We start from the raw sequence: 27,387 nt of genomic DNA on the forward strand, positions 1-27,387 counted from the left end.
CTATTTATAATCTTTTCAGAAACCCGCCAAATTTCAAACACTCAGTTTGGCCGGAAATGAATACCTACAAAGAGCTTCTAACACTCTTGTTTATTAGAAGAGAGATTCCAATCTATGATAATTCTTCAATATTTTAAGATTCAAAAAGTAAGTGTATTATGAAAAAGTAAGATATATGTATATATTACAATGCAATAACAAATATTCTTACAATTAAGATTCTGAATTAAAGAGAGTTACCGGGGGAATAAGTGAGATTTACATAGCTTGAAAAAAGAAAATTCTGGGTTATACATACAGAAATTCAACCAAATGTAGATAGAAAAACAAAATAGCGCTAATAAACAGTGACAGCTCATCCGCTAAGGCGGAGGTGTGTCGCGCCACTACTTTTAGAGCAGTGAAAAAAGGAAAACATAAAATGATAATAACAAGGTTATCATTTTATTTTTCGTTGCTGCGGGGCTGGGCTGGGCTGGGCGGGGCTGCTGGCTCAAGGAATAGGAGTGGTTTGTGCACACTTAAATGCGCATGGCAGCTTGGCCAACCGTCCTGGCCCGGCTAAACAGTCATGCGCACTTTGCATATCCCCTCAAGGCTGTAATGCACAGCCGTATGACGAATATGCACAGGCTCCCTGGCCCCGTCTTAGCGCCATTCTACAGCGCTCAGACCAATTGATTGGATCAAGGCAGCCTATCTGCCTGGGTACTTCCTGCTGCTTCTGGAGTGGAGTCCGGAAGAGAAGACAAATGGAGACTGATGAGAAATAGCAGAAACAGTAAGTGGGATTTTAGAATATTTTTCATCCCCGTAGCCCTGCTCCTCCACCCCATTCCCTTTCAGACACCACTGTTGACAAACCGATTTAATCACTTTTTTTACCAATAAAGGGAAAGTCAAGGAGTGTGAAAATTTTCCTGTTGGATAGGAGTACTTGTAAAATAACTATTTGCACTGTTTTCATGCAACTCTGTAACAGGACACTATAAAAGTAAATGTTTCACAGCGAGAGATATAGGGTACACATATGCTGCATCTAATCTGTGATTATGACAAACTGCATAAAACCAAGCTTTAAAGGATAATTTAGTTAAATATTTCCAATTTGCGGTGATTTGCTGAAATGCGACTGTTATTAGTAGATCTAGAATTCACACAGTAGATAAGCATGTAATCCAATCGCCAGATAAACTTCTCAAAAAGATTAAGCAATGGAAAAAGGAACTGTGGAATGAAAAAATTAGTTATACTGAATCCAAATATGTTCCCATAATTCATAAACAGTACAGGTGAAAAGTATTTGCTTCAAGTCAGCATGTTCTGAGGAGCAGGTCCAACAGGTGTCAAGAAGATCAGTGTTTATTTGGTGCAGTCCTGTAGGGGATAGGAGAAGCTATTATAAATAAAAAAAAGTGTTTGTGTGGTATTTGCTGCTCTGGAGGACTTTCTACTTTTGGTCCATATTCTGTTCCATAATGGAATAGACGATTCCAATCCTAAGTCTTGTTCCCAGAATAGTTCTACATTAGTTTTCTCTGTCAGTACTAGACAGAAGTAAATGAGATTATATAACAGATGCTTTAAGGTTAGGGACGAGAAGGGTGTGTAGTCGTCCAGCAGAAGTGGAAACAGAAGGGAGATAAAAATTAAACTAAGCATATGCAGAACAAAGAGCATGTTGTAAGAGCCGATACTTATTCTGAAAAGAAGGGGGAGATCAAAAAGAAAACAAGCTTGTGAAAAAGGTATAACATAATTTTGCTCAAATAGTTGGTTCACCCATATTAAACCTTTTTTCCTCCAGGATCTCCAATAAAAGGGTTTGCCATGAACCAATATGAATTTGTTATTTCAGAATCCGTGGGAGTATAAGGTAATATAGATTCTAATAATTTGCATGTATTTTTAAGAACAGGAGTGGATAGAGTTTGTGGTTTGCGGGTGAAAGATAAGTATTTCTAAAAAGAAAAACTGAGAAATATAGGATTGTTCAAGCTAAACCCAAGAAGGACTATCTAATGAAGAGCCTGAAAATGAAGGAGAGGATTGACACAATAAAAACACTTTGTAGTACTTAGAGAAATCAGGAAAATGTACTCCACCCTCCAATTTCGGATGTTGTAACTTTCACAGTGACATACAGGGCTTTTTATCATTCCGCAGGAATGAGGAGAGTATAGCATTAAACGTTTGAAAGGATTTAAAAGAAATAGGTACTGGTATGTTAGAGATAGTATAAATTATATTTGGAGCTAACATCATTTTATTAATATCAAGGTGACCCCACCATGTGAGGTATAAAGGGTGCCATTTATTAGTGAGTGTGGATAGCTTGTGTGTGCATTTTTCGATATTTAAGGAAATGGAAGTTTTAATAGATTGAGTAAAATATAAACCCAAATTTTATTTTCTGAGGAATGCACACAAAATTGGATATGAATAGTTTCTTCCAATAGTGAATCTATAGAGTCCAAAATCACACTGAAGGAGCTTGAACATGCCATAAATAGGCTCCCTGCTGGTAAGGCGCCTGGTCTTGATAACATTCCCGTCGATCTTTTTAAAGACCAAATAGGGGTCTGGGCCCCTTCTTTGTGTATCTTGTTCAATGCTATATTACAGGGCTTTTCTACCTGCAACTTGGGTAGGAGATGAGATCATACCGGTGTTTAAAAAAGGTTCCCCACTTCTTCCGGTTAATTACCGTCCGATCAGTCTGATCAATGTTAGCCCAAAAATATTTTCACGTATTATTCTCGATCGGCTTCAGAGTTGGATGGCGAAACGTCAGATTATCAACCCCCTTCAGGCCGGTTTTAGGGAAAAGACTTCCACGGTCGACCAGATATTAAGGCTCCAACTTCTTTACTGGAAGACCGTGAAAGTAGAGGGTGGCAGCCTCTACTTAATTTTTGTTGACCTTAAAACTGCCTTTGATTTAGTGCCTCGTAAAATTCTTTGGGCCGTTTTGGAGAATATGGGGGTCCCAGTATATCTCCTTAATATTATTAAGAGACTTCACCTAAACAATTTTGCTCAAATTAGGAGTGCTAAATGGGGTAGTCTTGCATTTAAAATCCCAGTCAATAGAGGAGTCAGACAGGGGTTTGTGCTGGCGCCACCCTATTTTGTCTCTTCATCAAGGCCCTGATTGCCCACCTTAAGGGGATCAAAGACATCTATGCCCCTAAACTGAACAACGAGCAGGTGGTGGCATTGATGTTTGCTGACTATACCCTCCTATTGCCAAAATCATCCATGGGTATTCAACGAGCACTGGACAGCTTCGTAAATTTTTGCCACCTAAGGGGGTTGGAGATTAATACCCAAAAAACCAAGTTTATGATCTGTAATCCAAAGAAGGCCAGATGTCCCAAGCCCTCTTTGAATGGCATAGCTTTAGACAAGGTAACAGTCTTTGAATATCTAGGTATTACTCTCACTGATAAAATGGACTGGGCGCCCCAACTTGCCAAAGCCAAACTCAGATTAGCCCAGATTACAGGTGGTATTCTGAAAATGCACCGAGAATCCACCTTTAAGCCTGTTGCTCCCATCTTAGAAGTATACAAAGCACAAGCTAGGGGAGCAATTTTATATGGGGCTGAACTTTGGGGCCATCGCCCGACGGATGACATCAGTAAGACTGAAAATCTAGGCATTACTCCTATACAAGAAGTAGCCGCATTACGCCCTATTATTTATTGGCGATCCCGACTTCACAGGAGTTTAAAGAGATGCAATAAACCTGACTCTTATGTACTGAGTTCCACAACAGGTGCACAAGTCAGGAAACCTGGCATTCACTCCCTTACTATCTCTTTGAGAGTGAAGTATCTCTGTGTGTGATTCTCAACACACAAGGTGAATTAAAAACGTTTACCCTCTTCCCAAACAATCGAGTGCTATCCCAGTCACCTTCTTGTTATACTCTCACCTGTCCTCCAATTCTTTTTAGTTGTTCTTCTCCGGCACGGGTGATTTGGGATCGCTACCTTTGCTTTTACATTCAATATGAGGAAAACAAGTTCCTTACCTGGTCTCTTCTGTCTTTATCTGAGGGGCATTCCTAAAAGACGTTGTGGACTCCCTCTCCGGACCTGAAAAGAGAAAGAAGGAATATGAAGGATAAAATACCTTACAGAGACTTTACTACAGACATAGAAAAGAGTGGATAAATGTTTTCCTTTGCCTTATTTAAAAAAACGCAAATGCAAGTTTATGTTCTGAAAGTACAAAAGACAATAAACAAACTAAAATAGCAGAAGAGTTGTTTGGGTTTGTGTCCCGCACCTGTACAAGGTAATACATATATTCGAATATTATTTCATCTGTCCCGTTTCAGAGGTCTTCAACCTGTTTCTGAAGTGAAGAAACTTGAGATTGAAGGCCTTGTACTTTGATATTAGTCATTTGAAAGGAAGAAAAATGTTGTTCTACTGTAATTAGCCTTTCATCTATCTGTAGCTAAAATGTAATTTGGTGGTTGCTTACGTCATATAAGGGCATATAGCACTTATCTTCTCTGACAAGAATTCCAAAGATATAGGGGGTAGAGATTTTGTGGAAGAGGGCGGGTCTTTCTTCAAGCGCTTAGTAGAGACTTTCCCAGAAACAAGCAGGCCAGGAATCCTATCAGAGATTGAGGAGGAGTTGCCCTTAGGAAGATAAGCCAAGGAGTCTTCCATTTTATTAAAACTTTGTAAAAGTAGTAGAGTTTTTAATACATTTCTGTGTTGAACACGGCACAGAAAAGTCAGTTTTTCTCAATCTTACCATAAATATAGCACAAATTGGAAGACAACCTAAGCCAATGAGTAAGCCAAATGTTAATTCCCATGTGCAAACAAATACTACATATGTACACATGCGAAAGTGAGCTCATGTGTATCTGTTGAGTGCTGGAAAACAACAGGAAATACTGCAAAAAACACATCCAGGCACTAATATTACAATGAAAGAGACAATACTGATAATTCAGTACCAGATATGAAATGAACTAGAGTACATTACCAAAGGTATAAAGATTTAAGAAGTGCCTAAATTAAAAAAAAAGTCATCAAAATAAAGCACTTAGAATGCTTGGTCGAGTCCAGCTCACTTACTTTTACTTTTGAAAGCGCCTAGTGCATACATATGATGATTTCCTTGTATGAAGGAGCTTTATGCAAGTTTTGAAATTGTAAATAGTACATCCAGGAGGGTAGCAGAATCTCCCATGTGAAAATGCAGAGCCAAGAAAACACTGCCTCTGGACACCGCTCGGGGAACTGCTCTGTATGAGAGAAGCTCCCGTTTCATAAAATGAAGGGTGCCAGTTTGTAAAGAGCCACATCTTCAATAAAAAATATGTTGTGCACCGCGCAGACAGTTGTGAGCAGAGATAGAATCACCTCCGACATCTGTGAGGTGTCGTTACCGAACACAGCCTTGCTTGTCATGTAGAGGCTACCCAAACGCTGCCTCCATCGCGTGCTGGCCTGAGGAAAGTCACTCGGACGTCACCATCGCCCTTGGGTGTCAAGCCTTGCAACCCCATAATTCTTCATTATTGACATACATCAATAGCTTATCCACACTGTTTATAAGAATAATCAATTCAAACACAACTGGATAATAACTGACAAATACAAACGTTCCAAACAAGGGGGAGGGAAAAATGTTAGAAATGAGGCCTCAGTCCTCTAAAAGTTGTACCAACCACCTTCCAAATTTAGAAACCTGCTAATCTCCCATCCTGCAGATCCTGTTGCACTACTTGCAAGTAAAACGAACTCCGTCCATTTGCAGATAGGGCGGAGGGTTTGGCTCGTAACCTATGCAAAAAAATATCCAATCACTTGATTTACAATTATTTCCTAAGTATACAATAAAATATAACAGGCACTTACCTTCCACTTTGATTGTTCCCAGTGGAATATTTAATGATACCACTGTCAATGAATAGGCTCAAAAACCCAAAAACAAATTAAAATACCTTGAAGCCAAATTCAATGTTGGGGTATGTTGTCACAGAGTGGGTTGGGGTCAACAGTCTCACCCACCCATCCCACTCTGCGATGGGTGAGGGAGTGATGTCTCCTCTCATTGACTGGCCCATAAAGAAGTCAGCTGCAGAGCCAATCATCCAGAAATGACTGAGACTTCCACCACTGGCTTTCAAATCAAGCTGGCTGGTAAGTTGTTTTTTTAATGTTGGATGCATGTGTTTATGTGTCAATGTATGTATGCTTGTGCATGTATGCTGTGAACTGGTGTGTGCTTGTGTATCTGCTTGTGAATGTTGGGTGTAGTTGTGCATGCTTGTGAATGTATTGGTGGGATTCAATATGGATGTAGATAGGTGAGTGTATGTGTGCATGTGTGGCCTGCTCCCCCCTCTTCCTAAATTTCCGGCCTCCACTAATGGGAACATCCCCTGGTAGCTGCAGAGGGTAAGCTATCAAGAAAGGGTCTTGCTAGCTAAGTTAAACTGCATGAATACTTAGTTGCTCCCTTTATTAGGCTCTCAGTCTTGCACATAAATCAGGCCGTTTCCTGCTCCCAAACCACCCTGCTTCCTCGGTAGTGTCTCGACGTTCAGATTAGCAATGAAAGGAGCCAGTACTGATCAATAAGACTGTGACCGTTTGGTTGCTGTCTTCTGTGCCATTTTCCTCACTCTAAAGACCTCCTGGACACCATCACGGCTTGACATCTTTTGCCGTTAGGGGTAACCTAAGTTCTGTGCACACAACTTTGGGTACGTCCTCAGTATTGAGAGATGGAAGTCTCCCAGTACTTTTCATTCTATCCAGAAGAATTCTGTTGGTACCTAGCACTGGCTGGTGCTTCCGTCTTTGCATGTTCTGTATTCCCACAAGCTTGACTTTTATCAGTGAAAAGCCTTTTGTCACAGTAGGCTTGAAGGATATCATTTTTTGCACCTCAGCATTTTTCACCTTAATTCAGCATGCCAGTGCCTACATTCTGTTCCCAGACTTCATCTGCTGTCTCAATGTTTACCATTTTGCCTGATAGACCCTCCAACATACCCTTACATACTCCAACAGCTTTCCCAAAGCTATCAGTTTTCAAAGTAAAATTAACCTTCAGTTCTGAGCAGGATAATTCTGATTCTCTAGATGTCCTTTCTTCTCCATTTGCATTGTCTGCAGTCATTTCACCTTGTTTTCACTGATGCCACCCATGCCAGAAAAAAACCTTCAGTCTTGTATCCTGTCTTCCATAGTCACAGGACTCTGAGTGCTGCCTGCAGGTATGGGCCTTTAGGCTTAACCTTCTGTTCTGATAGTGCCTTATGCACAGGCCTTGAAAGTGCTGCTTTGTATTTGTTGGATGTATAGGGCCATATGTATCAACACATTTTCCCATAGACACAGAATGGGTAAAACCCTTTGATACATCTGGCCCATAGTGCACTATTTGTCACTCTGACGTTTCAGCTGGTAGATGGCCCCAAGCCATTAACATCTCCCTCTGCAATATTCCTTGCCTGCTCACCGCCCTGCACCATCATCTGTTTTCCTTGGCCCTGGTTAAGCCTCAAACTCAGCATTGCATACATTCTTTCCAGTCACCCTGAACACCTCTTAGGCCTGTGTTCCCTAGGAAGTGTCAGCCACTCACCTGGGACTACCACACATTCCAGGGTAGTCACCAGAGGCCTTCGCTTTTGCAATTTACTGTGCATACCACTGTGTCATCTGTTAGACCCTGGTGGTGTTGTCTTTGTTGGAGCTGGAGGAACTTGCTTCCACAAAAGACTGTCAACACTCCTCAGCTTGGTGCCCAGTCCTAACGCACTCATAGGAGCCTGAGAGAAGATGCAGTAGGCTAGGAACAGTGACCTCGATGAGGAGCCCGCAGGAGTACAACTCTCTTGAGCTCTGATAGACACCTCCTCCTAAATTCCTATTCTATAGGCATCCTGAAGGCCTACTTTCAACCCTCAGAAATGTTGTTCCTTGGATTTTCTGGTAACCCTAGGTCCTGTAACTCTGCCGAAGGCGAGTTTCATGAGCAAAAAGCCAATTACCCAGGCATTAAAAGCTAAGCCCCAAGAGGAAAAGGCACTCTTATGAACTGTTGAAGTGATCTGAAGAGTAGACTCTCACAATGCAGGCAAATGATAAGATCACTAATACACTGTGTTCCCTCATATGAATTCTGTTTGTAGACGATTGATTGTATGTAGAGTACACTGGGGGCTATAACCACGCTGATGTTATAAGCGAATATCCATATGATATCATCAGTCATAAAGGGTTTGCAGAGGAAAAGTTCTATTACACGTAAACAATTACACGTCATGGCTTTACCACCTGGCATATTTGATTTTTAAACTCATTTGATAGATTTACAAATATTTGTATTTTTTCTGTAATTTTAGAATTAGCAAAAGAAGTGTCAGAAGGAGGAAATCGTGCTATTCCAAATGTCCAAATCTGTGTTTTTCATTCTGATTATTTAAAAATGTAATGGCTCATCTCTGTATCTTTGGACCAGAAAACTAGAAAAATTGCACACCCATGGCACTTTAAAGTTCCTTCCAAAAAGGGTATGAGACCAGAATATCTTAACCGAATTATACATGATGTACTATGTTCTAAATTTCATTTTCTAAATCATCACCACATTGATGTTAAAAATAGAAACTCTGCACCTGATGAAACAATGCCTTCATAAACAATGTTTTGGACACAGTATTTCTGTCAGATCCTGTTTTTGCTAACAGTATTCAGAGACACAGTCCCACAAAGCACTATCCAGGTCTATCGACCCGTATAGTTGTTGCTTAAAATTTTAGGTCACAATACTTCTAAATATCTGCGATTGTCTTCATGATTTGGTGTACCCACTAATGGCCCAGCAGAAATCAATCACTCTTGAAAAACAGTAAAATCTTCTCTTATCCAAAACAGAAATATTTTCAAACTGTTCTTTCATGAGAGAAACGTCTTAATGATCCTCATGAGGAGTTGCCCAGAGCAGTATCGCAGTGGCAGACTCAGCTCTTGGCAACTGCAAGTTGCAGTGGTGAGTCGCTGAGGGAGTGCCGCGGGGCAGTGCGGCGTGGCGGGTGGCCGAGGGGCAGGGTGGGGGAGGTAGTGGACTCTGACTTATGGCGTAACGGTATTAAGTATTTAAATAAATAAAACAGTTTACATTCCGCGCCTGCATCGCGAAATTGGCGATGCAGCGCGTGCAATACAAATTGTTTTACTTACCTAACTCCGTTCCGCCGTAAGTCGGTGTCCTTTACCCCCTCCCTGCCCCTCCCCCACCTCACCGCCACGTAGCACTCCCTCAGCGAGCCGCCACTGGCAAGTTGTCTGGTGTCGCTGCGCTGGGAGTTATGGAGTTTCCCCACTCCCGAACTGATAATGCTGGGCCCGGAACCACCAGACCCAGAGACTTCGCAATAGTTGCGGTGGTTCCAGGCAGCAACTGCCCCCGGGCCCTGCTCGCCCTCATACTTCGCCATAGGGCAGGAGAGTGTTCTCATCCGAGTTGAAGGTAAAGGATAACTGTTCACCCTCAGACGTCTACTTGAATACATTATATACTACTAAAAGAAATTGAATTTAAAGTAGAGCACAGATTAGCTTGAATTCCAACCACAAATAGATATATATAGATAGGTAACGTGTTTGCTTACATTTATTAGCAGTTAACAATTGCATATAATAACAACATTATTTTTCCTTCAGGGAAGCATCGTGGGATTAACTGGGAAGATGGAGTTTCGCGAGGACAGCGCCAATCCCCATGTCCAATTTGAAATACTTGGTACAAGCTACAGCGAAACATTTGGCAAAGATGTTCGAAGGGTAACCATTCACTCTTTCTCTTTTTTTTATTTACTACTGTGGTCTTCACATTTGCTGGTGTTGGAGAAACAAGTATTTTAGAACAACAACCAGTGTACTAATGGCAGATATTTGCAGCTCAATAACATTCATTCCTTAAATCCACCACATGGGTGTCTCATTTGCTTTAATTTTGCAACCCGTCAATGGCAATGTTAGCCATCCTGGATTCCAATTAGCTACCTCCATCCACAGGCTAATTTGTGCAGCCTGCACATAAATGTAGAGAGAATTAAAGCTGGATCGCCTGCAGCATAAAGGCCCTGGCTTGCAACAGGACTATAATTATACAAATTGGGTTCCAGTTTAGAAGCTACCAACAGATTTCTTTTTTCTTCTCAAATGGTGAAGCAACTGTTTGTGAAATATGCATGTACAATCGCTTCTGAGAACACTAGGGTTGGGACTAAGCTGTTCAGTAGAATAAATGCAAAGTGAGCTGCAATGTTATATGGAAAGGAACAATGGGGGAGATTTACAAGACCCTACCGCCACTTCTGCATCCCTTTTAACATGGGAAAGTGACGCAAAAGTGGCGCAAGGGGCTTGTAAATCTGCCCTAATATCTGCACATTGCAGATTCCCTAGCATTGATCATCGTAACTACATCGCTGCGGCGGCTATTCCGCCGCAGCACTAAGTGGGCGGGGCGGCCGCGGGGCGGGCGCATGCTGGTGACGGAACCGCTCCGTCACCAGCTGCGGCTGGGCTGTGCTCATGACGGAGCGGTTCCGTCATGGCCCCGCTTGCTCAATGGAACGCCCAGCGCAGGCGCGGAATCCGCGCAGGCGCGGCGAGCGGGCCATGACGGAACCGCTCCGTCATCAGCACAGTGCCACCGCAGCTGATGACGGAGGGGTTCCGTCATCGGCATCGAAAGAGTTAAGAACAATGGGGCTTATTTACAATTACGTCACTTTTTGCCATATTATAAGTGACGCACCGGCGGCGCAAGGGGCTTGTAAATACGCCCCAGTAGGCCTTAGTGAGAGTTTGGCAGTGAATATTCCCTCATAAAAGTGGCGGATATCCCGTCCTCTGTATTGCAGATGCATTATAGCCCATGGCACTTGAAATCTATTCCAAACTGTTATAGCATGTACGGTAACACTGGCAACACTTGTGCGTCAACACAGAAAAGAAACAAAGGCTCGCGCCAATAAGTCTCAGTCACTGGAAAACTGCCCTTGCAGCATCCAGTCCGTGTTTTTTTGTCCCCTGCCAAATGAGTTTCACCCCAATAGGAACAGTGTAATCTGATATGCCTGGTCACATCCATGTGAAAAGGAAAACAAGCAACCCTAGATGGGTTTATTTTATTTTTCTTAACTTTATTGTTAAAAAAACAAATACAGTGTGACATGAAAATACATTGAAAATAGCAGTGTAAGTAGTACTGGTTTCATTCAAGACTTAATATAAATTAAAAAGCAATTTTCTGATTCAACAATGATGTGTGACTTTCAAGCTATGGTACAATGAGCACATGAACCATGCCTGGGCATAAGAATGGCATCAAAGGTGCCATTACACAATATGGGTGGAATGCTTGAGTCAGCCTTTGGCAATGGTGCATGTCCACATTATAGTGCAATATTTCTCGCACTGCACTGCTCCAGATAGGGTGCAACCATAGACTGACAGTCATTGTCCTACTCTAATATGAACAGTCCAGATCAGGCAAGGTTGGCAGTTCGGGCTGTACTTTGGCTGCTCGGCCCGTTCCAAGCATGATTTGCCGGTGGACATTTCTTGTCTGGAGTGGTGCTGTGGGCAAACCCGATGGACTGGAAAGTTGCCTGAGTGTGGCTTGTGGCTGACATGTTTGCAAGCATTCCATACATCGTGGTTTGCTGTTTTATATTAACACAGAATGCCCCGTTTGTAAATAAGACTTAGGGGCATATTATCAAGACAGGCGATCAAATTATCGTCGTTTTAGCGGCAGAAAACTGCCACTAAAACGGCGATAATAGGCTTGATAATATGCTCTATGGAATTTCAATTGAAGCCCATGTTAGATGTCCTTCACATTTAACATGGGCTTCAATTGGAATTCCGTAGAGCATATTATCAAGCCCATTATCGCCGTTTTAGCTGCAGTTTTCTGCCGCTATAACAGCGATAATTGTATCGCCTGTCTTGATAATATGCCCCCTAGAGTGTTTTTATACTCATTTGTGGACTTTGATGTGGGCTGGTTTAAGTGTTTGAAGTAATTCGGTGTAAGTGTCAAATATTTACTATCTAAAAGGGAAAATACGATAGCACATTTTTGCACATTCATTCTCCTAATATATCTCTTGGTGAGTTCCTGTCATTGACCATTTTAATCTTCTGGATCAACTACTTATAAGGTATTAAAACAGATAAATGGCTGACTAGTTGTGAATGTATTAGTGATTCGAAGGAGGGGGGGGCAGTTATTAACATTTCCATACTGTCTAAAGGAATCTTAAACCTTATTAGAAGTCACCCTGCATGCTGGCAGCAAAACATTCAGAATTTAGAAGATGACTTTCATTTGATTATAGCACGCATCAATATGTTATCAAGGTCATCTAATATTTAGCTGTCAGAGATTGCCCCGCAGGTACATATCATGAATATTGTAAATCAGCGCTGAAATTATACTACAGACCTCCATGCAATCTGGTGCCCGGACACCGCATCGCAAATTCCAAAATGTTTGATATTTTGCCTTGAAAAGGCAATTTAAGCGTAACAGGTTTCCTCTGTAATATTTAAGATTGCAAAGAGAGTTTTAACTTGGGGAAAGATTGCTGTTTCATAAAGGGCAAGGACTGCAGTGAAAAGTAGGGCAAGGGCAGTTTTCAAAACCGTGGAGTCAAATCACTCAGAAACCCATGTGCAGGATCAGCTAAATAATGATTTGATAACATACTGCTCAGCTGATTGAAAATCAGGTGTTTTGTTGTTCTTTTTTATATATTTGTCTCCAAAGACATTTTCAACACTTCAGCACATCACCAGCATTGCATTTGCTATTTCTGGCATAGAAAACCATCTAGCTCCTAATCTGAAACATAAACCCTTATCCTCCTGTCATTGAGAATAAAATGATAAAATATAAGTCCTAATTTTAAGGACCTCGTTACGAGTCTTGTGGTAATCTCGATGTGGATGGTATATTAGTAATTGGATCTGGGGTATTCCACAGAGGCACTTTGCCTGTTGAATCAAGACAATCTCGTGAGGAAAATGGTACAGAAACTCTGCTTCACATAAATTATTCCCCCCAAATTAACTCTTGTGTATTTGTGAGCAGCTTCAAAACTACCAGTGACCCCAGTATCCTCAATTCTATTGGGAACAAAATAGGGGACATAAAACCACCTGAACCATGCTTGGGGTGCATTGAGGAAATTAATGAATTCATAGACAAAGTACACAAGAGGCAAAATCATGTGGTCCAATGTACATAGTCCGAAAAATAGCATGTCTAATTAGTTAGTCAAATGGAAGTTTATGTATAAGCACAAAATAATGAATATTTTGTGGCTCTACAAATGAATATCCATTTCCACAGAGACTTGAGTGAAATTAGGAGCATACAGCAGTGATTCCTTAAGGTCAATTACTTATGTAGTTTGGGAAGATTTCTAGAATGTTTTGCACCTCATCCCGGGTTCAAGATTTATATCACAGTAGGAAAAAAACGGAGATTTGGGAATAAGAACACACGTCTTCCTATTGAGAGAGCTCAATCTTTGAAAACAAGGCATGATTTAGACAATCAAAAATCAGAGACATATACCGTCCTTTTTGTCATTTACAACGTATGTAAAGGATTTTGAAGACAAATCAAACCCATTGTAAGCAATCTCTAGTTATACTGTGAATATATACAATACTATCTTTACTAAGATTGGGCAGTATCATCAAATATCCATGCACGCAATGTGCACCCTGCATATTGAAATCAGAAAATTGATGGAGGCAAATATCGAGGACAAAATATCAAATCCAAAATATCGAAGCTTGGATTTTATATACATAACTCGACATATACGTACCTTGACAATATATATATTTCTTCGAGGTATGTGGATGTGTGGTTATGAATAGTAAATCTATATCTTCTCTATCTCCACTTGCCTTACAATATTCTGGTCTTTGATATTTTTTCAGCAATATTCTTAAACCATGATATTCATGGCCTCAATATTCAGTAGTATAATCAATGCACTGGGGTCCAGATTTACAAAGGTTTAGCATCGGGTTAGCGTTACTTTATTAATCCACACCCGACGCTAAACCTGTTTAGTGATTAACAAAAAAACGCAAATTGGTATTTGGGTTGGTTTGTATGGAAAAGTAGCGAAAGCAGTGCAAAACGCTGCTTTGCAATACTGTGTGCAGCCGCGGTCGGCAGTAGGAGTTCCTGCAGGGCGGTGATGTGGGGAGGGGCAGGGTAGGGGTAGTAATGTATGGATTACAGAGTTTAACAGGTTAGTAAACATATAAGTACAAAACACGAATTTTGTTGTGCGCACTGCATCACCAAATGGGATGCAGTGCTCGCAACAAAATTAGTTTTATTTATTTATATGTTTACTTACCTGTTAAACACCGTAATCCATACATTACTACCTCCCACCCTGCCCCTCCCCCTCCCCATGTCACCGCCCTGCAGGAGCTCCTATTGCAGACCGCGGCTGACTGCGTGTCAAGGGGGTAATTCATGGGTGGTACATGTGCTTTCCCATGCAACCACCATGCTTTATGATGCAAAAACCTATCTACTATTATTAGAAGACATTGTTTGGCGCCAAAAATTAACGGTGCTGAAGAAGGCGTTAAGTGGAGAAATCTTTTCATTTCTCTTTGCTTTTCTGACTTTTCATGTACGCTGTTCTGTAGACCATACATAGAAAGTAGGAAAAGATTTTAAACTTGTCTAACCATAGTATTTTGTACAGGAAAGGTACCCTTCCTGTACAAAACCTATGGTAGACTCAGGCATACACCCCAGCACTATGGCACTAAGGTGTGTGCCTGGATCATGGCACCCCAAATAGGCGCTGGCACTACGAAGAGGGGAAGAGAGTGCAATATCTGAATATGGCGCTTTTCTATTGTCTGACTGTCCGGCAACACTGCGCAGCCTTGTGCTGAACTGCGTTGCGTGACACCTTTATGAATTTTGACCTAAGTGTGTGATCATACATGCTAACCTGAAATTAAAGACAAAGAGTAAAGGCATAGGTCTCTATTGGCAGGGAGAGTTAGCAACCCCAGCTGAACAGATAGTGACCTTCCTCTGATACTTGGTAGAAAATGGAGGTGTTAAATGCTGCCCACCTAGTAGGACTTAACTATCTGGAAGTGGACAGGAACGTTTTTCAGAACAAATGACAGCTGTGGCACTACCTTTTTGACTGGGAGGTGTCAGAGGGGGCTTCTCCCATTCATTCCTAGGGTGCTGCTAGGCTCCAGACCTAGTGTGGGCAAGAACCAGTTTGGACCCTCTCAAGTGGGGGAGAGTTCCTCTAAATAGAGGAGTGGCCATTAAAACAGGCTTTCCTATTAAGCTATCTTGAAACAGGACTACATTACTTTTATGTTAAGGAAAGAGGAATTAATGTGAAAGGAGGTTGAGAACTATAAAAAAATGGCTAAGATTGGGTGGCACCCTCTTTCCGTCACTTGCTAGTGTACAGGATAAATATGGCACTCAAACCACCAGCTCTTCAGAACATTCCTGGACTGGGGAAGACTTCCTCTGAAGAGGAAAGTCCTTTGGAAGAAAGTAAGACCTGACTACTGCTTGAAGAAGAGAACTCACTTTAAGGACTCAAGGATGCCTGACATGTGCTGGCACCTAGGACTGTAATGACTCTCTATGGATCAAGATTTGGCCTCCCATTTGCCTGTTAAGGTGCTTAAAAATAAGAAGGATTCCTGATGACAAGAGGGCAGTGGAGACCACAGACCAGGGTGAGATGGTACATCTCTTCAACCAATGAATCTCAGTTGGCATCCACAAAATCCAACCTTGTCCTCTGGAAGCTTTTGGTGACAAATCCAATGGCTTCAGAGGGAGTTCAATGATGACTTATCTGACTTAAAGGGAAACATATCGGCCACAACTTTGGACTTCCAAATCAGAGAACAAGGGTCTTATTAATATTTAATTGGGCTCCTGTCAATACGTTTACATGTTTGGTGCAGGGCTCAATCAACATGACTGAGCCTTGCATCAAACTGGTTTCTTTTTTATTTTCAAAAAGAAATTCTCTAAGTGAGATTTTTGTTTTTGGAAACAAAATGCTCTCCTCACCATGGGAGTCTTCTCCCATGACAAAGTAAGGATTTAGTAGTTTTTACTGTCTCTAACCTTCAGGGTTTTCTCGGTGGTAACAGGCAGTAAAAACGGACCTCTAATTCCACCCATCTAAATCAGGTTGGCAGAGTTAGAAGTCTGTCTCCAACAACCCTTACCTCACAAGGCTGAATGGGCGACTTTTATCTTGACAGTATGTATATTCCATCATTGGATATAATAAATTATGCACCTAGCTTTAAAGATAAAACCTTAGATCAGGACCACCTGTTAAGAATATCTGGCTTCCACTCCACTCCATTCCACTCGATCATCCTGAAATCCCATTTAGGTCTCAGTCAATCATGTACTGCTGTTTTAATGCATTTTACTTTTTCTATGAGATTTGTGTCTTATAACTCACAAAAATCATATCTCTTGTTCCTGTTATCCCATTTACAAATGTTATAGTGTTGTTGTCTATACGTTAAGTTGTTAGTACCGCTTACACATAAAACACAATTCTCTGAGGATTGCCTGCTACCTCTGCAATGACTACCATGGGTTAAACAAAGATTCTTTCAGAACTGTATTTTAACCTAACCATATTCAGTTTCTTAAGGTAATAGCGGCCTTTCCTTACAAATCTAATACAATTTTTTATGACAGTACACATTTGTAAACACAAAATGAGTGAGACGGATGCTTCCACCTAGTAATTTTGAGTAGTATAATGAAACGCCCAAATAGAAAGCACTTCTACATAATTATTCTAACAACCTGAAATAGATTTCTGTACTGTGAAATATCAGAAAGTGCAGTGCAAATTGCAGGTTACAAGGAATTTGGTTTTTGCTTGTAGATTAGCCACCTCAATAAAACTGGCACAGCCTTCATTACATGAGTCTGTGTTGCCTTAAAACAAGTATCAATAGTTGTGAGACCAATAATACATCCTAGAGGTCAAGCCTTTGCAACTAGGTATTACAGAATGCAATAAATTCACCAAAGGAAGATTTTGAAGCCAGCAAATACACAGTAAAAAAACAAGAAGAAAATGGAGGAGAAAGAGAAGATTACTAATGTAATGTCGGCTTTAATACATTTTTTTTTATATGTTCGCAATTTTCTGGCTTTTTGTAGAAATTAAATGTGTAGGTTGCACATTTAAAAACAAATGAAAACAAAAGCTGTTTAAAGACAATCTCTCAACTCCTTACAACAAAACATATTGGTCATTTAAAATTCTTCGAACCTTTTACAGGTGGAGAACTTGTAGCCAATGATGTTTTATTGTATGACACATCCTATCCACATTCACACAACCTGGAGAAGTATCTCCCTACAAATTTGTTTCAAGCTGAAAGCTTTCAAGGTTTTTTAAATCTTTATCAATGCAGTCACAGAAACAGCAGAGTTTTATAAGGTGTTCTAAAATTCTCAAGCTGCTTCATGGGGAGAAGTGTAACTGCAACAAATGATGGACGGAATGCTGAATGATTCAAACATTCTCCCCAGTCAAGGGATCTGGGTTACATCCATCATTCTACTGCCCACTATGCCACCCCAGTTTGGACCCAGCCATATGCAAATCAGTCTGGACCTTGTGCCTCAAGAGAACAGTCCAGACCGAACTGCCAAGCCAGGTCCACCCTGGACCAGAAACAAGCATCCTGGGACCGGTTTCGGGGTATGTCACCCTTCATCAGCCAGGCTAGCTTAAATCCAGTGGCACAGAGAGCAAGGGACCCACGTCTGGGCACACTCATCCCACTCAGTGCCAATGATGGACGGACTGCTGAATGATTCAAACATTCACATCCAAAAATATTGTCATCTAATTGCCTTTTTATATAATACCAAACCTTCTCCATTAGTTCCTGATTTCCTGGATCCCCCTTGGAAGGTTGGGAGTTATTATTGACTTTGCTTGGTTCAGATTGCCTATAAGAAATAATGATTTAAGAACTGTCACCAATAGAAATCAATTGTCTGAAGAAAGTACATGCACTGCAATTTCTCATGAAGATTAAGGCAATTCGAATGACTATCATGTTGTACTTTTGTGAGTGAATCTCCCTTGTTGATTTGGGTATTCAGATCTCCCCAAATGACTTCCAGAGAACTGTGGTTCTCTCTAAATCTACCTGGGAGACGTTACCCATGCACTACACAATTTAGGGGCAGATACATCTATGTCATAATAAAAATATTTCATTGGAGCAGTCAGGGATACCTTCTAAGATAAGGTACAACACAACCACAGCCACTTCCATCTTTTTTTATTTCAGGAAGAATTTCAAAATGGTAAGCAGACATGGAGTTCAGAATAGTAAATCTTTCCTTCCTTATATATACTTACCTTGACAATATAGTGGTAGTTGATATTATAGGCTCAAAATTGTTGCAGGTTAGCACTGTTTTATATCACATTGTTATATACAAGTGAATGTGCCATATGAAGGGCCACTGTTTATGTGGCATGTCATGTTCCGTTTTAAAAACGGGTCATTTGCTTATGTAGCGGGAAACATGAGCATTTAGAAATGTTTAACATATTAAATTATGTATGCACACTTTAAAGCTATTTGATTTGTGTCTACATCTAGTTTTCAAGAATTTGCAAATGATATCTAGGTAAATTGGACTGAACAGTTCATTTCTGGTGCCCATGCAGCAAGATGCAGGCATGCTCTGATTTAACTGCATAGGTTAATTGATGGCAAATGGAATTCAATGCAAATAAATGTCAGATAATGAGACTCAAGATAAATATTAAGCAGAGGTGAGAAGGCACTGCATGATATTGATCAAGCTAGAGAGATTCAATATTCCCCAAAGCGTTTCATTTATTGTGCAGTGTCCAGAGCGCGAGCAGCAGAATGTGAAATGCCAATAGATAGCTTCGGATGCCAAATAAAGTTGAAAGTAAGGAATATAATTTCCAAAGAAATATGTTTCATTCATTTAATTAATTTTATATTTCAACCTTTGAAAATTTGCATGTTTCTTAGTGAAAAATATGTAATATATTTGTTTTTTTAAGTGTTTCCTGGAAATAATAATGGCAAGAATTACCCTAATTACTGCTTACAATCTAATAGCCCATGGTGGAAAATGAAATGATAGCTCAAGTAATACCTTTTGAGGTGGTGCTACACAACATTTTGTGCCTGCCAGTGGTACCGACATCATTTATCAATGTTCTCAGGAGTTGATGTGATACTGTTCATAGGGCTGGTGCAAAGAAAGGAAGCTCAGCGCCTTTACCAGCCTTAAGGTGTCTGGTAAGTGCCCTAGACATTCAGGTTCATGTGTCACAACAAAAGTGTTAAGTGGGTGCCCAATTGTGTACCTTTCAGTAAAAGCCAGGAGTGTCTCAAGCTTCCTCTTGCAGCCATCATACTCTGTAAAGAAGCCCAGGTACTATGACAACACTGAACATAATTCCTTTTATAGTTTTATATGTGACAATAATTCATTCCTGAAGGAATGCCCATTAGCTTGGAATTAATTTACTGAAGGGTAAAGAAAAAATAACATACTTGCATAGGGAGTAACAAAATGTTATATCATGTAATAACATTTTATGGACTTCCTAGCCATTCCTCTTCTCACACCTCTCTCATTTACTGCGGCTTTAATAAACTGCAATGCTTTAAATATTTCAGTCTCTTCACCATCTCTATAGCCTCTGGTCAGTCTACCCAATGTCTCCACATTGCCCCCACACGCAGTGAAGAAAAGATCCCCCAAGCTCTGTGGGCCGAAAATTCTTTCATTGTAAGCGCAAGCACCGATGCAATCATTTTTGTCTGGCAGCATGAAAGATTTTCATCCACTGTTTCAAGAGTTGTTCTTGCTGCTTACTCTGACTTGCGGGGTGGGTAATGTCACATTGAACAAGAGGGGTACAGGAGAGGCACTCCCATATTTTGTTAACGGTGTGTAGTGTACCACCGTAAAAGTACAGAGCACCATGGCATCTGAAGGTTTCTAAAAGCATTTTTGAAATGTCTGTCTTCTCAAAATTAGTAAAGTAAAACATTTCTGACAGAACTAATGTCTTCTAAATTGATTTAAAAATATTGCCGCATAGGAACTAATATTAGAAAACCTACACCACATGGGAAATATTTTTTTTAACTCTACTCAGAGCACAATATTTCTTTCAGACGTTACTTCAGTTAACAATATGCTGACATACAACAAGACATGAACTTTAACTGTAGATCATAACAATTTGCATTCTGATGTTTGCTTTGCTTTCTTCCAATAAAATGGGAACCCTACAGTTCAGTACTAAATACCCACCCCTCCTATACTCCATCCACCACAAGCTATTGCCACAACACAAACCCATATGCCATTCCCTAAAATCCATGTCTATCACATATGTTAGGAACACTTAAAATAATGAAATTATCAGACCAGCTCGCATCATCAGTACTTTTAGGTGCAATGAAACCAGAAGGCAGCCTAGTTCTCCCCTTTTGAGCAAACACTGTCTCTGATTCTCATGCAGGTTCAGAGCAGGCACTTGATCAACTGAGCACACATGCAATCTTTAGTCGATTTTGCCAAAAGGGGTAATGTTCAAAATATGCCTCTGCCTGTTCTTCATGGAAATGGAGATTGTGTTTGATAGAGTCAGGCCCTCTACATTTGCAACAAGCTCTTGGTCAAAATGGTCACTGAAAGGTTTTTAGGCACTGACAATATTTCCTATTTATTGTATGGGACCTGTGACATCTCAGTGCCTTTCCCTGTGATCAAGTTAGTACGATATTCATGTTTCCTGGTGAAATGCTCATTCTACCTGCAGTATAATTTGGTGTTTGAAGCTTATAAATTACCAAATGTAGATGTAGTTTGGATCTTCAACCTTAAGGTATCAAATACAAAAATGTATGTGAATGGCAATCTTATTCCAAGCTCTCTTTGATAGTCTGGTTTCTTTCTGTGAACACTAGTGGCCACATTTACTGTTGGCCACATTGAGAGGATGTTTCAAGAAGCATCCAAATAAAGCCCACCAAATGATTTATGCCCTGCAAAAGTATTTCAGCAATAAACCTTTCCTGGGAAACATTTTTAGCTTCACATATTTCCAAAGATCTAACCTTTGCACATGTTTGCCAGCATAATTTAAACTCTAAACTACTGTAATGAATAACCAGTCCTGCCTTTTATAGATAGCCTGTCATGCAGACAGTCACAAAATTAAACTCCATTTCATTTGCTATAGGAAATGACATGCACGTTTGCTGTATTGTGTAATACACACATATTGTGTAAAGTGGCGCTAGACAGTGGGAACTTGACAGTTCTCTGACACATAGGTGTGTTGATACTATTTTATCAGAACATGTAAATATAAAGCACCTACATAAGATCAGGGGTGATGCTGTCCTCAAGAATATATGAGGAAATGTTCCCCTATGTAGATTAGACCTAACATCTTTGCAGCTAACACAGCTGCCCGCCACACAACGTTAGCAGACAACCTAACCAAGCAAAACGGTATGTTTCTGCAGGTGCTAAACAGGCCTATCATAGTGATTGTCAAGATCAGAATAAGGGTTCTACTGACTGTGCAAGTTCGTATTCCTCCGATATTAGGAGCTCTAGTCTTTTGCTGCAGGGGATAGTGAAAAGACGAGCTGAGCCTATTAATGGGTCTTCAAAACGTCATGTTTTCTTGACTAATATCCCGAAAGTACCACTTAGTTCATTCAATGAAGATGAGCAGGCTTTGATTAACAAAAGCATACATTGGCTCCGACACGTCAGGAACTGTCGTTCATTAATTAGAGAAGACATAATATCCGCTAAAATTGGGTCTCAGGAACATAGCACTGACTGTGTTAGCTTATCACTCAGGTCTGTAGAACTAGCACAAAACTTAGTGGCATTTGATATAAGAACCTCCCAAATGAGTTCTTCAAAGATTAGGATCAAAAACAATCCCCCTACATTTAACATTAGCAATAGTCCTAACAAATTAGATGTATGTGGTTATGAGGGGTCCTCTTTAGAGAAGGTTGAATGAAGGTTAAGGAACCTTCAATTATCCTCTCAGTTTAGGGACACTTCTAAGAAAGGGGATGAAGTTGGTTGTAGTAACAAGGCTCTAGGGGCTGATGGTCTAGGTGGGATGGAACTGGGTACTGGGATAAGGGAGGAAGGCCCTATTAAAACTCTTTCAGCTAATCTGGCTATGCCTATTTGTACCCCAGGCTTAGAAATGCTGGCCAAAGCTTATGTTAAATGTTAAATGTCGTATACTTGTAAAGCACACAGCTGCCCCAGCAAAGGGGCGTCCAGGCGCTGTATACCGCTGGGGAACCCATCCTGGCTTTCCCTGTGGGATGGTCCCTACTGGGAATCCCCAAGGTGGAGCCAGGCATCCCCCGCGTTGGTGGGGCCGTTGTGGAGATTAGGCAAGCTAATGCCCAGAGTTGCCGAGTGGGACCCCAGGTTAGAGTAGGCACCGAGGCGAGAATTGTCGAGTCCGCTGACCCTTGTCCACGACCCTGCCGCGTCGGAAATTGAACCCTGGTCCCGGGCCGACTTCTGCTCCCGGGTCTGCCGCCTCTAACCAGTGAGCCACACAATTCCACTCAACCACTCTACAGCCTGGTAATTTCTAGTGTTCCAATTCAAGGACACCAAAAGTCAAATTTATCAATTGTCTCCTGGAACATTGTGGGATTATCCTCAAAAATAGCATCAATAGAATGGTCAGCATTTATTGAAGACCATGATGTTTGGCTTTTCAGGAGACATGGTAATTGGATAAAATTTACCATCCTGGGTTTCTCAACTTTACAAAAGCAGCACTGGGGGGGTCAGCGAGGTTGTTCTTTAGGTGGACTTTCCCTTTGGGATAGGCAGGCTACAAGGTGGAGGAAGTATCCATAGATAGCCAGGATATTATGGTTATCCGGCTTTGGCTGGCAAATGTACCTGATATAATGATCATCAATTGATATGCAAGAGGGTTTCCGGGTGGTAAAGGATCTATCACAGTCACCCTTCTCGATAATGTTTTAGAAAATAACAGGGGACATTACAATTTGATAATTGCTGGGGATTTTAATTTTTCCTTTGAGCCCTTAGATCAAGATGATGGTGATCTTAGTGTAGAAGAGAATGCACAGTGGAATATCTCATCCCTAGATTTACGTCCACTTAAAAAATGGAGAGAGGTCGTTTTACAATGAAAAGGTCTGTGTTTGGAACAGGGAGTCAGGGCAGTTAATGGGAGGTCCCACTCGGATAGATCTGGTTTTCACACATTTAGTAATGGGTTGAGAAGTAGTTGTATAGACTATATATTTCTTAATATCAAATTTTGGTCCTCCCTTTTAGATATGGTGGTACAGGAGCAGACTGAAAGTGACCACAACCCACTGATATTATCACTGCAGATATTGGGATTACTCAGCCATAAAAACATGATAGTTGAGAAGGTAACAGCAGATGTCATGCTTACTAATGACATGAGGAGAGTTAGATGGGCCATCTTTATATATAACGATAGGGCCATGGAACAGATGAAGGCTGCAGTCGTTTGCACCCTAGTGATCCTCCAAAACTGTGACTCACAGGAGGACATCCAATCTATCATTTTGCAGGTCCACAGTGATATGTTCTCTGAACTCAAGAACTTTTTTATTAAAACCCAAAAGCCGAACAAGAAATCTCGTACTATGGCAGCATCGTGGTATAATAAATCTTGTAGAGATTCTTATAAGTCCCTATCTAGAGCCATTAGATAAAAGGGGTTGGGTGAAATTAAAGCAGCAAGGGTAAGGTACAAAAAATTCAACAACAGGCAAAGAAGGACTGCGATGAAAAATGCTGGCAAGATTTACTTCTAGCCAGCAAAGCGAAAAATATGGAAACATTTTGGCGGCCCCTCAAATGTGGAGTGGTGATTCCATCCAAACACCATTCAACCATGTTGCCCCGGAGTTGTGGGCCTCACATAATGAGGCCCAGTTTGCTGCCACTCTTAATAGTCAATAACAATTCCAGCTACCAATCCCAGAAACCACACTGCATTTTCATAGATCAGAGGTTGAATCCATACTTAAATCAATCCCGAGAGGTAGGGCCCCAGGTTTGGACTGTATACCGGCTGATATGTTTTTGCATGATAAAGGAAAATGGGTAACCTATATTCGGATACTTGCCAATGCAATAGCCAGTGAAGCCCCCATTCCTGATACTTGGAGAGGTGCAGAAATCCTCCCAATTTACAAAAATGGGGATCGTTCCCTAACAGGTAATTACAGGCCGATAAACCTCATAGACTCTTTCCAAAAGATTGTTGTCAGGTTAGTGTTGTGCAGAGTCCAGTCCTGTATAGTAGAGAATGACATCTTGACAATGCTCCAGGCACAGTTCCGCCCTTACACTGCCACCATAGACCAGCTTTTTAGGTGTATGTTAATCTATTGGCGGGTTGTCATCATTGGAGGGGGTAAAATTTTCGCTAGTTTTGTTGATCTCAAATCCGCTTTTGATTTGGTCCCTTGCAAAAAAATGTGGAGTGTTTTTGCGAACAAGGGGATGCCATTGGAAACATTGTCAATCTTAGTTAAACTTCATGATTCTAAGTATGCACAGGTCCACTGGGGCTCACAGGGGAATGGTTTCCTGTTTCTAGGGTGTTTGTCAAGGGTACGTATGGCACCTATCTCTCTATTTATTATTAGGATTATTCAATACTTTTCTACTCACCCAACAGATGCCCCCACATTAGCCGGCATGAAGATACCTCTGCTCATGTTCGCAGACAATACCTTGATAATTTCAATGACACAAAAGGGATTGCAGTCTGCCCTCACTAGATTTGAGGAGTTCTGCTGTGATCATGAGCTTGTGGTCAATGTGGAGAAGACCACGTTTATGGTCCTCCACAAACACAAAGCCATTAAATGGAGAGTCTTCATGAACAACATACTTTTAGAACAGATTGATGTTTTTATATATTTGGGGATAACTTTGGGTAAGAAATTACATTGAAAGCCACAAATTGGTATACTGGCTCTAAAACATGCCCAGCTAGCTTGTGTAATTACAAAAGAGCTAAGGCTTTCACACACTAAGTCAATAAGCCCCGCCCTAAAGTTTGATCATTCTAAGATCAGTACTATTCTCTATGGTGCTGAACTTTGGGGCTTTGATGATTTATCACTGTTGACTACAGCTCAAAACAAATTTGTGAGAGCTATAACAGGCCTCCCACAGTCAACACCGCTTAAGCCCCTTTACTCAGATATGGGTTGCCATACTATAGAGGATACAGTACGCTACAGACCGTTAGCATTCTGAAGAAGGCTATGGTCAACCCCTGAGTTGTCTGCTTATGCCGAGGCATTATCTGATGTTTGGGGGAAGACTGTTCATGTAAGATCGCCTGGCTATGTAAGATAAAAAGTTCATTGATCAATATGGGGGTGAGCAATTTGTGGGACGATCCAGCAAGTGGCACATTCCCCTCGAAAAAAGATTTCAAGGCAGCGTATTGGAACATGGTTAAGACCAATCAGTTTTCATCTACTTTGGGGCATAACTTCTCCGGGGCATTCTTGGAGTTTAAACAAGATACTTACTTTGACTGTTATTGGTAATTTATCACTAAACCAAGCTACAGGAAGTTGTTCCACCAATTTAGGGTGGGTTCCCTCACAATAAAATCATTTACAGGTAAATGGCATTCCTAGACGGATGATATATGTAATACATGTCCAGCTCATATTGAAACATTGTGTTGCAGATATGGTGGTCCTAGACATAGAATTCCACACACAATTATTCCAAAAATATTTTGCTCAGTTATTTTTCATATGCGAAATTAATTCCTAAAGTGAAAAAACAAAAACATAATAGCCCAAAAATACACAGGTGTCCAAAATACACACATCAAACAGATTTGTTAGAACGTTTTAAAAGTAGAGGAGAGAACTCTACTGTTTATTCCTAATAAAAATCTCCTCATAAGACAGTATACAAATGTACAATATCAACGGTTTGGAACAGAAGGGGTTACCGAAGAAAGAAAAGTGCATAGAGTGAGAAGTTTTATGTGCTCGTGTAAAAGAAAGAAAGGACCAAGCGGTCAGGGGATATTGAATAGTATGATCGTTGTAGAATCCGTTAGTTTCGGTTCTAGACAGAGCCTGCCCTCAAAAGTTAGTTTGCAAAGCAAATGTTATTGTCTTTACAGCGATCACTTCGCTCAGGAGGTTTTGGTCTTCAGAAAGGGTGAGTGGGCAGGGGCATAGGAGATGCAGGCTCACTGTGTGGAAAGGATGTCGACGTTTCGACCCAAGGATAAAAGGGCAGTTTGTATCCTCATAGGCGGGTCTTCATCAGGACGGGAAGGTGAAGGGAAGGAGCATAGTTACATTGCGTTCATGTAACCCCAGCAGTATAGGCGGACACCCTGTTAGTGGTGCGCCTGTTTGCCAACCGGTCAATTCGGTAAGAGAGAGCCGTACGTACGTGCTCTTGAGTACCTCGCTCTTTCGGCGAAAGATGATAGGTTGAATATTCAGTGAAGCAGTATACACGCTGTGTCTCCTCCGTAGAATTGCGCGGCCTATCAATGGGGCTCTGTCTGCAGTCACCTACAGACAGAGCCCCGTTGATAGGCCGCGCAGTTCTACGGAGGAGACACAGCGTGTATACTGCTTCACTGAATATTCAACCTATCATCTTTCGCCGAAAGAGCGAGGTACTCGAGAGCACGTACGTACGGCTCTCTCTTACCGAATTGACCGGTTGGCAAACAGGCGCACCACTAACAGGGTGTCCGCCTATACTGCTGGGGTTACATGAACGCAATGTAACTACGCTCCTTCCCTTCACCTTCCGGTCCTGATGAAGACCCGCCTATGAGGATAAAAACTGCCCTTTTATCCTTGGGTCGAAACGTCGACATCCTTTCCACACAGTGAGCCTGCATCTCCTATGCCCCTGCCCACTCACCCGTTCTGAAGACCAAAACCTCCTGAGCGAAGTGATCGCTGTAAAGACAATAACATTTGCTTTGCAAACTAACTTTTGAGGGCAGGCTCTGTCTAGAACCGAAACTAACGGATTCTACAACGATCATACTATTCAATATCCCCTGACCGCTTGGTCCTTTCTTTCTTTTACACGAGCACATAAAACTTCTCACTCTATGCACTTTTCTTTCTTCGGTAACCC

General features: G+C 41.2%; 1 protein-coding gene across 3 annotated transcripts in view; it reads left to right on the forward strand.

Moving 5' to 3' along the window:
* GRID1 (glutamate ionotropic receptor delta type subunit 1) overlaps window positions 1–27,387 on the forward strand; it is a 2,431,615-nt gene that overhangs the window by 1,813,623 nt on the left and 590,605 nt on the right. For all 3 annotated transcript variants that reach the window (XM_086920133.1, XM_086920134.1, XM_086920135.1), the window contains exon 8: window positions 9,717–9,836. In XM_086920133.1, the coding sequence (XP_086776259.1) occupies window positions 9,717–9,836 (120 nt within the window). The remainder of the gene's footprint in view (window positions 1–9,716; window positions 9,837–27,387) is intronic.

This window comes from Lissotriton vulgaris, chromosome 5 (genome assembly GCF_964263255.1).
Source record: "Lissotriton vulgaris chromosome 5, aLisVul1.2, whole genome shotgun sequence".
NCBI lineage: Eukaryota > Metazoa > Chordata > Amphibia > Caudata > Salamandridae > Lissotriton > Lissotriton vulgaris.